General features: G+C 44.2%; 1 protein-coding gene across 1 annotated transcript in view; it reads left to right on the top strand.

The window, feature by feature from the left end:
- Positions 1-13,285, top strand: part of cpt1a2b (carnitine palmitoyltransferase 1A2b) — an 81,663-nt gene that overhangs the window by 23,632 nt on the left and 44,746 nt on the right. Inside the window, exons 7-10 of the mRNA XM_049561052.1 lie at positions 3,156-3,233; positions 3,351-3,458; positions 4,643-4,730; positions 4,886-5,081. Coding sequence (XP_049417009.1) covers positions 3,156-3,233; positions 3,351-3,458; positions 4,643-4,730; positions 4,886-5,081 — 470 coding nt within the window. The remainder of the gene's footprint in view (positions 1-3,155; positions 3,234-3,350; positions 3,459-4,642; positions 4,731-4,885; positions 5,082-13,285) is intronic.

Genomic DNA, 13,285 nt, shown 5'->3' with positions numbered 1-13,285 from the left:
ATTAATCTGCAATAATTATGACAGTCGATTAATGGTTTGGTTTCCCCAGAGTTAAGGCTGACGTGTCTCTGCCCTGGAATGTTAAAAAAGTATTGACAGTATCGGTATCAGGCTGTGAGGGGAGCAAAGACACACCCAGGGTTCATCCCAGCACCTGATCTTGCATCCATCCATCCAGCCTCCTGCAGCCGTCTAGCTACTGCAGCCGTTAACCCACAAAAATAAGACAAACAAGCAGTGTCTTAATGCTCCTGTGCTGTTTGCAGGTGTTTATTGAAGGGTTTCTGTCTAAATGAATCTGCCTGCAAAAACAGCTCAGCTCACAGACATCAGCACAAACAGCCACATGTAGTTACAGTGAAGTTATTAGTGTCTTCAGAGAGTTGGTGGCAGCTGAAGCACACTGACAGACTGAGATATTAAATCCCGGTGGTGGTCCTAGCACATTTGGTGCCCGAGGCGAGCACCGCCCCCTCTCTGACATGAAAATCATCTTTAAAAAAAATCGCAAAAAAGTCTTTTTCCCGATATAAGATATATGCATTTTACAGTAAACATCGACACATTAACTTCTTCAAACAGCTGATTTAATTCAAGTTTCTCACCAAAAGCTACATTTTACAAAATTACCTTGAACACATCATGAGAACATCATGCTTAGTGTTAACGATAACTAGCTGCTAACAGCTAACAGCTAACTTAACAAGCTCTCCTGCTGCTGATGTCATGTTCTTCCTCCCCACATCCACTCCTCTCAGTGGTGTCGTGGCTGTTGAGTTGCTGTGACATGATAGTGATACAGCGTGTTCACAGATGTTGATGATGGCGCCCTTGGCGTTCACCTGTGCTGCCTCTGCCGCTGGCCGGTACTGTTACATCCTGAATATGGTTTCTTTCTGTGATGCAGATTTTTTTTTTTTCATCTTTTCTTATCAGAAATACAAACACGTACAATAAAGAATAACCATATCAGCAGGTCACAAACAAGGGTCTAAAAAAATATAAAATAAACATAACAAAAAAAAAATTTGAGAAACTTAAAAATCAAAATACAGCAAAGAGAAAAATGAAGTTAGAAATTAGAAGTTTAGAGCTGAGATATCATCATCGACACTACACAGTCTGGTCTGGTCTACAAATTCTGTCAGACAAATATTCTTTGTCTACAACAGTTAATAGTTTTAAATAAGCACCGAATCGATTTCTAGTTAAAGTCCATACATCAACTTTTTTTGCATTCATACAAAGCAGAGCTCCCGGACAGTTAATAATAATAATAATAATAATAATAATAATACATTTTATTTATAGAGCGCTTTTCAAAAACTCAAAGACACTTTACAGGCATAAAAAAAGTGCAGGGAAATACAGTCAAGAGTGCAAAACAGCAGACAAAAGAGGAAAAAAATTACTGGCTGTAGACAAATAAGGGTGCTGACATTACAAAGTTAGGTGGGTACAAGGGAAGAGCAAGAAGGAAGTAGGATGGATTAAATTTGTAAGTTAACTGCAGAACGGAACAGGTATGTTTTGAGTTGAGTTTTGAAGGAGGTGAGGTCTGTGCAGCCGCGGATGTGTTGTGGGAGGGAGTTCCAGAGGGTGGGGGCAGCAACAGAGAAAGCTCTGTCCCCCCAGGTGCGGCGCTTGGTCCTAGGTACGGTGAGGAGGTTGGCGTCAGAGGAGCGGAGGGTGCAGGAAGGGGTTAAGTGGTCACGGGAGCGGGTGTGGGTGAGGAGGCGGGCAGCAGGGTTCTGGATACACTGAAGTTTATTTAGGAGACTGGAGGTTGTGCCGTAGAGGATACTGTTGCAGTCGTCGATACGAGATGTAATAAAAGCATGAATGAGGGTTTCAGCTGCAGGGAAGGAGAGAGAGGGGCGGAGGCGGGCGATGTTTTGAGATGGTGGAATGCTGATTTGGTGACTTGCTTGATGTATTGGTTGAAGGAGAGATTGCTGTCAAAGATGACTCCAAGGTTGCGGCAGAGGGGGGAGGGGGAGAGGGTGGAGTTGTCGATAGAGAGATGGAAGTCTTTGGCTGCCAGGCTGAGGGACTTTGGACCAATTATGAGAAAGCCTGATTTGTCGTAGTTGAGTTTGAGGAGATTTGTTTGCATCCAGTGTCTGATATCAGAGAGACAGTTTGAGAGGGTGGAGTAGGTCTGAGAGGTGATGGATTTGGTGGAGATGTAGAGCTGGATGTCGTCAGCCTAACAGTGGAAACGGAGGCTGTGACGACGGATGATCTGACCGAGGGGGAGGAGGTAGAGGATGAAGAGGAGAGGTAGCCTGGTTCCAGACCATAGACCTCGCCCACTCAGCTGAGCAGGCTTGCATCTCTGGTCTGGCATACTTCAATGAATTTGCGATTTATCTCGTCCAAACGATGGACGGACCAGTGAACACCGGGGGTCTAGCGATTAGCCAATCAGCGCCATGCTGATGTCAAGCTGTGCGCCGGTGCTTAACTGGTGAGGATAGCAACAATGGCGACCGCTACAGATCCTACAGACCACATTAACGATGCTATCGAGGAATTTCGCCACTACTCGCGCTAATGGAGGACCAAATTAAGGAAGCTGCTAAACTGGATTTAACGGCGATGCAGCTGGGCGTGCACGACGACGGAGACATTTTAAACGGGCAATGCTCGCTTGTTTTCGGCACCCCTGTGGCATGGATACTAATGACGTCAGATTCTGGGTGAGTCGTTGATCTCTACTGATTGGTTAGGGAAAAATCAAATTCCCTCCCCCTTGTCAATCGCCTTCAGTGGAGGCGATGTCAGACTGAAGGTTCTGGGAGCTTCAGTCTGACAGGCTGGAGGAGAGGACCAGGTTAAAGAGCATGACTTGCAAAGACGAGATTAATTTTCTCTCATGTGCCAAATAGAAACTACAGGACCAGCTCTGCTTGCTATTGAAAGTTTTGCTGCAAAAAAAAAAAAGACTCACTGAATGTTTAATTTTCGATTAAAAAACTTTGGAACAGCACAGAACAAATGTTCCAGGGTCCAAGTGAAGGTTGCAGAATTCATGCTGCTGTCAGCGTCACAAAATACATAAAAGAAATCCTTCAGTGTGCAGGAAGTGAATTGTTTTGTTTCGTCCAGTTTATTAGAGTGAAGATGTTTGATTTCCTCTTCCTGTGTTCCAGGTGAGCGACTGGTGGGAGGAGTACATCTACCTGAGGAGCCGAGGTCCCATCATGGTCAACAGTAACTACTACGGCATGGTAACTGATGTCTTCACTACAGCTGAGAAACCCTCTGACCTACGTCTTGTTGTGTTGTTATAAGACTACATCTGCACATCTGTTTTATTCCTGATGTCCTGTGTGTGTGTTTTCCAGGACTTCCTGTATGTGACTCCAACTCCAGTGCAGGCTGCCAGAGCAGGAAACACCATCACCGCCCTGCTGCTGTACCGCCGCAAGGTCAACCGGGAGGAACTCAAACCAGTAAGATCAAGTGGAATTGTTGAACTGTGTGTGTGTGTGCTCAGGTTTGGTTATTTATGTCTTGTATTGTGGGAAGGATGGCGACTCTGCGAGAGGTCTGGAACAAGACAGTGTTGTCTGTAGTGTCTCCAACATCGAGCTGACTTCAACTCAGTGCTTCAATAGTGCCTCACGTCATCTCAGCTTTTTACCCATCGTCCAATGGGATGATCTGAGAGGCGGGGCTTCTGTGGTGGTCACGACAACAAGTCTACAGCTGGTAACCAATGGAGGAGAAACTGGTGGTAGTGGTTGCTGGATACCCAGAGCTATACAGCCTGATGATAGACAGCAGGTTGTCAAACTGCCCCTGAGTCATCCTAAAATCTGCCTGTAAACGTCCATGATGGAGGAGAAGCTCCTGGACCAACTGGTGGTACTCCCCATGATCCAGCCTCTTTTTTAGGGTCTCATGTACCCACACAGATCTCTGTTTATCTGCTGACAGCCTCTCACCCTCAACCAGAGCTACAGACAGTACCCTCTGCCTCAACATGGCAGCTGCTACACACTGATTACTGCAGGATACACAAACTGTAGATTGACTATACGGGAAGGTTAGGGTGAGGAGGTGATGGGGTGGTTGCCTGGTAACGATAAAGAGGTGCAGCAAGCGTTTTCTTACTAGTGGCATTCAGTTAAAGAAAAAAGAAGGCAGTTCAGTGCGCCTCGTGTTTTGCAACGGGATTCTTTCACCCTGAGTTCTGTGACAACACAGAACGACATTGTTAGAGAACATTAGAGTGCAGCTCACTTTTGGGAAATTCAGCGTCCATCTCCTCACAGTCTGCAGCTGTCTGTTCTGTGTGTGTGCTGAAAAACAGTCCAGTGTTCATACACAGTCCTGTCTGTGAGTGGGAGACAAACAAGCTCAGACAGAGACAAACACTCTGCCGGCTGCTCTCTGTCCTCCACATCCTCGCCCGTGAGAAACAGAGCCGCACCATGATAACGAAACGTGGGAGATGAATTCTGTCGTTCATATCTATATGAATTTAGAATCATATTAAAAATTATACCGGTAAACCAGATGATATGGCACACGCTGTTTAACTGTCGTCTCTTCTAGTCCAGAAAAATAACTGTGAATGTTAGAATAAAAAATAAATGTGAATAACGGATGTGTGTGTGTCTGTGTGTGTCAGAGTCGTGTCCCAGGCACCGTCATCCCTCTGTGTGCCGCTCAGTGTGAGAGGATGTTCAACACAACACGCACACCAGGAGCTGAGACAGGTAACACACACACACACATATACAGCTGCACACACTTTACCGCTACAGATGAGTTTCAGTCGTATGAACAACACGTGGGATCCTGCAGATGTATCACTGCAGTAAAATGTGTGATCAGAGCAGACGTCAGATAATGATCCTCCTCCGGTCCGCAGATGTGCTCCAGCACTGGCAGGACAGTGAGTTTGTGGCGGTGTATCACAAAGGTCGTTATTTCCGCCTGTGGGTGTACCGGGCCGGCCGCCTGCTGTCTCCCAGAGAGATCGAGCACCAGATCCAGAAGATCCTGGACGACCCTTCACCCCCGCAGCCCGGAGAGGAGAAACTGGGAGCTCTGACTGCTGGAGACAGGTAGGAACAAAAGCAGCAGCCTTCCCTCTCTGTGGAACAGCCTCGTCCTGCTTTAGAAATGTGCTCAGTGAAAACAACCACAGAGGTGATATAACAATGGCTGAGAGTCAGGGAGAAGGAGGCACTGAATTAGTCGTAAAGACGCCAGTCACTGTGTTCAGTTGTTCTGTGCTGTATTTTAATGCATTTAATAAAATATTACATCACGTGTGTCACTCAGTCAGGACTCGTCAGTTTCTCAGTGATAGAAAAAGGGTTGCTTAAGGAAAAAGGTCGGGGACTACTGATGTGTTCAAATATTTTTGCTTCAAATTTTGCCTCTATTTTACGTTTTATTCAGCGTACAGTGGATATAAAATGTCTCCACACCTCTGTTAAAATGCCAGGTTTTTGTGATTTAAAAAAAATGAGACCAACAAAAATCATTTCAAAACTTTTGTCACCTTTAATGTGACTCAGAACCTGAACAATGCAGCTGAAAAACAAACAAACCTTTGAGGGGTGGAACATGGCGGTGGCGTGGACGTGGAAGAGTCTGATTAATAATTCCACTAACACAAACGAAATGATGCTCGGATAACAAATCAAAAATTTTGCGCGTGCACTACAGAGAGCAGAGGTCGGGGAAACACTGACCTTGTAGCTGGATGGACCGCGCTCTCTTTTGGTAGATTTGCTGAAACATTCAACTTTGTTCATTTGCAGAATGAGAGAACTGAGGAGAGTGAAGCTCTTCCGGTGCAACAGATGGATCGAAATGGCAAGTGCAGTTGGAGATGGTCTTGACTTAACCTTGACGTTACAGTTGAGGTCCAGGCAGCCGCACACACTTTTAAAATTTCAGATTTTTTTAAGACACTAACTACGCCACTAGAGGGTGTATGCCCCGCCTCTTAAGCCTAGTTCACATTACACGATTTTCACCGCGATTTTGACATCGCAGAGGATCTTGAGAGCCACCTTGGGTCGGAGGTGAGTCGGCAGATAGTCTGCCACGACTGACAAAGAGCATCAGCATGCAGGAGGACGGAAGAAATGTGAGGAGGACAAGCCGCAGGGTTGCCAGGTCTGCTTATTAGCCACGACTAAAGTGGAGTTGCTTATTCGGGCTTGCTCTCTAAACGTCATCTTCCTCTATATATCCGTCTATTAAGTTATTTAAACGCATGATAGTCGCTTCTTTTGGGCTTGTTTCCATAGCCCTGGTTGCTTGTTTCTCTCCCAAGATCTGGCAACACTGACAAACTGGCAAGCAACAGCAACAATGGCGGCGTCCACAGGATCACGGGGAGCGCGTTGTGTTTGGACCCAGGATAATAAAGAATATCCACGCCTTTACCATGTGTCGTCTCCAAGTTTGGTGACATTACCGCGTTATCTGGGGCTCTGTCGACAGGGGCTCGGTGGAGAAATCTTGTGGTGTGCACGTACAGGTCGTAACGCAGTTGGCGAGACTCCCGCTGATAGAAACACACGTCACCAGGTATGAACACTCAAAAGATTACGAGTCTCCGCGACGCAAAATCAAGGTGAAAATGGTGAAATGTGAACTAGGCTTTAGTTTGAAACTGACATGGTATTTGTAGTGGGCCAGTCTACCCGCTTTGTTCAGTGTAAGGAGCATGAAGAAATGTGTAAAGATTTGGACCTCGTGCAACACGGTCATGACGGCTCAGTGGAAGAAGATTAAAGTTTTGGAACGGCCCAGCCAGAGTCCAGACCTGAGACAACCAATAAAAACATGCTTCAACCAAGTGTTAGTTTGATATTTTCAGCTGCATCGTTCAGGTTATGAGTCACATTACAGGTGACAAAAGTTTTGACATGATCGATCTTGGTTTCATTTTCTACATCACAAAAAACAGTTATTTTAAGTGCTTTAATTTTCCGGGGTTCTGCCGTACAACAGAATCGACCAGAACAAATAGGGTCGACCTCGTCAACAGCAAATAGACCAAGTGTGTACTACAGAGCAACACTTGAACTGTGTGTGGTGACTGGATGAGTCATAATGATGCCGTGGAGCCTGCACATGACTCCGATGATCACTGGGTGGCAGAAGAGTACACACACACACACACACACACACACACACACACACACACACACACAGAGTTCATCACAGTTTATTACACAGTTGATAATCCGTGGCAACATACTTTATCTAATCCCTGCAGCAAACAAAATTCAGGTGTTACAGTAAAGAGGCAGGAAGTTCAGATCATCACAGGAAGCACTCGGAGGTCTATTTAGTATTTGTCTCTGACACAATCTGAGTGTTATCAGCTTTTTGACTCAAGTCTGTTAAAGACATCTGTGTGTGTGTGTGTGTGTGTGTGTGTGTGTGTGTGTCTTAAGTTATTAAGATACTTAGTGCTGTTCACCCTTTAAGTGAATATCAGGCTTGATGATATGGAGCAGGTGTCGGGGGACAGATTCCTACAGTAGGAAGAAAGGTGCAGCCAGTGACTGTGAGAGCTTACTCTTCTCCAGGTCTGTTTCCAAAGAAGAAGGATTCTCCTGCGAGCTGTCAGGGAGCTGAATGAAATTTCATTTGCTTGTTCCAGCGAGACGATCTCAAAGAAGTGATTCCATATTTCAGCCAGTTTTGGGCATGAGCAGAGCATGTGTGAGATTACACAGCATCTTTTATAGGAATCAGATCTCTCTGGGTTTATCCTCGACTGTGTGGATCCCCTGTAATAAACCCTGTGCCAAATGTTGAATTGCGTAAGCTGGAGTTTTGCCAAGGATTTTTTTTTCCTTTCAGTGCCTGTTCCCATGATGTGTCTGAAAAAGACACTCCTAAGGCCCGGACCATGCAGGAGCTTTGCAGCTGGAGGTGGCTGTTTGTAATAGTTTATAATGAAGCTTTTTGCTCGCTGTTTTAAGTTGTGAGGGGCCCCCTGTTTCTGTGCTTTAAGTGCCTGGTGTTCATGCCAGATGCTCTGAACTCCTGGAGTTTAACCCTAATGCACTTTAGCACTTAAAGGGATAGTGCATCTAAAAATGAAAATTCTAGGGCTGTACCCAAATATTCGGATATTCGAATATTCGTTTCTATGGGTAGGTATTCGTTATGAAAATTTGGTATTCGATATTCATTTTTTTATTTACTTTTTTTTTTTTTTTTTTTTTTACATATTTTTCTGGTGCTAAATGTAGTCTTTTTGTTGTTGGTAAATGTAGGTTATCAATAAAAATCAAAACTTTTAAATTGCATTGTTAAAAATGTGAAAATATAGTATCCTACCAACTGAGCTTGTGCGCACGGCAGGCTTGAGCGCATCCGTCTGAGGCTGTTGATCAATGCCAAGTTTTACCACTTTATCACTATTCCCTCTAACTTGTAGCTGTTTTGTCGTTATCTTTTGAATTTAATATGAATTATGGAACTGTTTTTGTCATCGTTTGTTTCCCCCGTTTTGTACAATAAATTATTGTTTAAAGTTTCAACAAGTTTCTTTTGGAGTGCGTGACACAAGTGTGTTTTGAAAACGACCGCAGACTGTCACCTGCTCAACGCATCACTACCTTTGGATGCCATGACAGTAGGGATGTAACGGTACACAAAAATCTCGGTTCGGTACGTACCTCGGTACACAAGTCACGGTTCAGTTTTTTTTCAGTATAGTAATGAAAAAAACAGACAACTATTAAATATTTTTTACTTATTGGTAACCTTATTAAAACATACCACCACAGCAGTTAACTCTTTTTACACATTGTTTGAGTGAAACAAATATATATAAAATCCTGCTTTTTCACATTGTTTCAATGAAAATAGAAATATAAAAGTGAAAAATAAAATCCTGCTGTTTATTAACACATTTTTTGAATGAAAAATAGAAATATAAATTTCTGCTTTAACAGTTTTACTCAATTAAAATAAAAAGTATAGTGCAGCTGGTCAGCTTTAAAGCCTGCTCAGATTCAGTTTTACTAGGAACTTACTTAGCTTTGCCACTTTGTTAAAGTGCAGTAAACAAAACATGCTTATATCTAAAGTGCAGCTTAAACAATTTTACTCATCTCCAATGGCGTTGGTTATTTCTTTAACGTGATCAGAATGGTCAGGGAAACGCTCTTTCTTTTTAAACGACGACGATATCGTAGTTTGCACCAGATTGCTTTTTCTGTTAACGTTCAAACTCAGGTGGTGTCGCTTTAGATGCGTTAGCATGTTAGACGTGTTTCCAAGTACATACCCGACCGCTGTTCTGCAGTGTCGGCACACTGCTTTTGTCTTGTTCACTTGTTTATTTCCATCTTTGTATTTTACTCTGAAACCAAAGTGTTCCCAAACGGAGGACTTAAGGTTTGCGGGTGGGTCTTCAGGTTCGTCAGGCTCACTTGCCATTTGGTCAAAATGCGAGAATGCGCTGCACAAAGTGAAAGTGGAGATTTACAGTCGGACTCGGTCCGTCACTCAATTATGTCCATCGGGGAACTAGATATTTTAAATGGTTCGGCTCGCAAAAACAGAATTAAAATAAAACAAAATAAAATAAAATAATATCCTGCACCCAATAATTCGGTACAGGGTCGTGCCGAACCGAAAGTCGTGTACCGAACGGTTCAACACAAATACATGTACCGTTACGGCCCTACATGACAGTAATAGCCAATAATGTCAAAATATCATTTACAGACCGATTTAACAGACGATCACTGCTGCCCGACCCGCAGGTCCATTTGCGGGTCCCGCGGGTTACGGGTCGCCCCGCGCATCACTACTCAGCTCAGTCTATAAGGCTCTACACAACAGTAAGGCTATAGACGTTATATTCTATTCAGGCCGGCAGAACCAGCAGCGCATCAGCTCTACAGTGCACGGCACTGCTGATTAACCATTTTATTGCAGCACAGAGTGTCTGCCAGTAACCAATTACTTGCAGAGGCTTCCTACAACTTGTTTCAGCGGTTCCGATTTAATCAGAAGACAAATTAAACAGGATGACTAGCCAATGTGAAAATCAAAAGAAAGCATAGAATAATGTACTGAAGGAGACTGTTGTGCCATCACATTTTTTTGTGGTTTGAGAGCAAAGATCCGGTCGCTGCTGTGCAAAACTGAATGTTAAAAAATGGTGTTCAGGACAGCCCTAGAAAATTCAGCCATTATCTACTCACCCATATGCCGAGGGAGGCTCAGGTGAAGTTTTAGAGTCCTCACATCACTTGCAGAGATCCAAGGGGAGAGGAGGTAGCAACACAACTCCACCTAATGGAGGCTGACGGCGCCCCAGATTCAAACGTCCAAAAACACATCATTGAAACCACAAAATATCTCCATACTGCTCGTCCGTAGTGATCCAAGTGTCCTGAAGCCCCGACATAAAAAGTTGTTTGGAAAAACCTCATTTGAACTCTGTTTTTAGCCTCATTGTAGCCTGTAGCTCTGACTGCCTCTCTGGGCACCGCGCTCACGTGTGTGCGCTTGCACGCGAGACCAGCGAAAGCACGTGAACACACATGAAGGCGGTGCCCATGTCTCACCGTCACACGTGAGCGCGGTGTACAGAGAGGCAGTTAGCGCTACAGGCTACCTCCTCTCCCCTTGGATCTCTGCAAGTGATGTGAGGACTCTAAAACTTCACCTGAGCCTCCCTCGGCATATGGGTGAGTAGATAATGGCTGAATTTACATTTTTGGGTGCACTATCCCTTTAATAATCCAAATTCCGATGGTCACTTAATTTCTGGTTTGTTATGAGTAACATGGTTTATTTTTTGTTAGTCTGCAGGGTTTCTCTGCCTGTCTAAGACAAAGGCGGGCCGCCTGGGTGATTTTGGCCACCGCCTTGGTTAAAGTGTGTGTGAGTGTGTGTGTGTGTGCATGGGGGGTGTTCAGATGTAGCGTCTTTTGCACGCACAAACTCATTACTTTCAATGTAGACGCACGTCACGCACGCTCACAACCCAAAGTGACGCTGTAGTGGCGCGCATTTGGTGCGACGTGCTTGTTTTTCCATCCGGCGCACAGCTCCATGGACCTGCTTCTCCTTCCAGTGTTGTGTCAGACCCCGGTTCCCCCTCAGGCTGTGTCTCTCCTACTGTTTCCCATGGACCTCTGCCCCGTTTGAAAGGCAAAGGAAGCCTGTATGTGGAAAGACGTCGCCTCCAAGATGTAGAATTTGTATTATAGAAGAGAAAGACACATTTCAGGACCGCTGACTTGTATCATCAGAACAGACATGTCCTGTGATTTTCAGCCTCCTTTCATATTTAACAGAGGGGGGACAACACCTGACAGTAATATTCTCAGCTGTCAGGAAATGAGCCACTGGCTATAATCCTGCATATTTACATGAAAGTGTGTATTAATATGTTCTGTCCCAGATTATTTCAAAAATAAATAAATCTACAAGTTGAAAAAACTTTAACTCACAGCGGAAAAGCGTCCCACAGCATCTCTTCTTTTATCATAATTTTTCCCATTGGTGGTACTCCCCATGATCCAGCCTCTTTTTTAGGGTCTCATGTACCCACACAGATCTCTGTTTATCTGCTGACAGCCTCTCACCCTCAACCAGAGCTACAGACAGCACCCTCTGCCTCAACATGGCAGCTGCTACACACTCATTACTGCAGGATACACAAACTGTAGACTGATTACACGCGGCTTGAACAAGGGACTTCGTAGCGGCTCTGTAGTGCCATGTTTGTGTCAAACTCAACTCAACTGAACCAAACTTTATTTATAAAGCGCCTTTTATACAAACATGCAGCTCAAAGTGCTTCACATGACAAAACTGGAATGACACAGGCACAAGACAGTCAAATATTAACAAAGCAAACCAACCAAAACAGAACAAACTAACTGGAAAAATGATTAAAACTCTGCAGAATAAAAAAATATCTTTTTAATACACGTTTAAACAATAACCTTTGAAGTGTTAACATTTGTGCTTCTTCTTTGTTATAAATAAAGGTTTTGAATGAAGGTAAAATCAGGTGGAAGCTTGTGACTGGGTGACAGCCCGGTGTTGAAGTTTCTCAGGAACATCTTTGAAAAGAGGAAAGAATATTTTGCTTCCAGTCTGATAGATTAACTGTCATAGTAATATTTAAGTCTCTGCCAGCTGCTCTTCACATGTTTAATGTTCATTATGCTGTGAAACACCTGATGAGTCAGAGGAAGAGAACAGAAACATGAGCAGAGAAATCAGGAAGAAACTGACAGAGTTAACAGATAGAAAAGAAACTTCCCTCACAGAAATAGAAACAGTGATTTGCTTGCGGGACTAAGACAAGGAAGTCAGTGTGTGTGTGGGTGTGTGTGTGGGTGTGTGCGGGTGTGTGTTATCTGAGCCTGTGTTTGTGTGCTGATAGTCAGGGAGATAAGGAAGCAGTTTCACTGTTTGCCAGATGAAAAGCAGTCGCACAATGACGGACCACTTCCTGCTGATTTCAAGTTCTGATGTGATGATGTAAAATTCACCTGATCAGTGATGCAGATCTTCAGAGCTGCCAGCCCAACATCTGTCACAGACAAAATAGAAACAAAGCCAACAGGAAGTGATAAACCCAAGAATATGTAGTGACAAGAAGAAAACACAAGCAGAGACCTTTAAAAACCAGGAATGTATGTACTTAAATCACAGCTACAGAGCCGATATGAAGTCCCTTCTTCCTGCCTCCTTTGCTTTTTACACAGAACCAAACAACAGAACTCCGGTGTGTGATTTAAGGCCCTGTTTATAGGACAACGATTTCAACTGAAAACGGTAAACTTTAGTTGCGTTTTGGCCGATCGTTTACACGACAGCAGCGTTTTGGGCGTCTGAAAACGCAACGTTTTGAAAACGGGTTCCAGAGTGGAAGTTTTTGGAAACGGCAGCGTCTCTGTTGTCATGTAAACTTGCAATATGCAGTTTGAAAATGGAGATTTTTCGCACATGTTCATTACGGTTCCAGTCACTAGGCGCGCCGACCATCACAACAACAATGCCGAGCTCTGTTTGTGCTGCTCGCCCTGTTCATTTGAAGTGAAGTGTAGATCTGTTACTGTAGCAGCTCCACCTCGTCGTCCATCCAGACAAAGTTATCTGTGCATGCTTTCGCCATTGTGTCTTCTTTGTTTTGGTTTGTAATCACCGCGTTGTAGAGGAAGGCACTTCAGCGCAGGCGCATGTCGTCACGCCGTGGTGTTGCTTTGCTTTGTTATTCAGGTTAAAGTGGGAAGAAGCAGCGGGTTTATCG

This window comes from Epinephelus fuscoguttatus, linkage group LG19 (genome assembly GCF_011397635.1).
Source record: "Epinephelus fuscoguttatus linkage group LG19, E.fuscoguttatus.final_Chr_v1".
In the NCBI taxonomy this organism is placed as follows: Eukaryota; Metazoa; Chordata; class Actinopteri; order Perciformes; family Serranidae; genus Epinephelus; species Epinephelus fuscoguttatus.
Note: the sequence above shows the minus strand (reverse complement) of the source record. Positions and strands in the feature narration are given on the sequence as shown.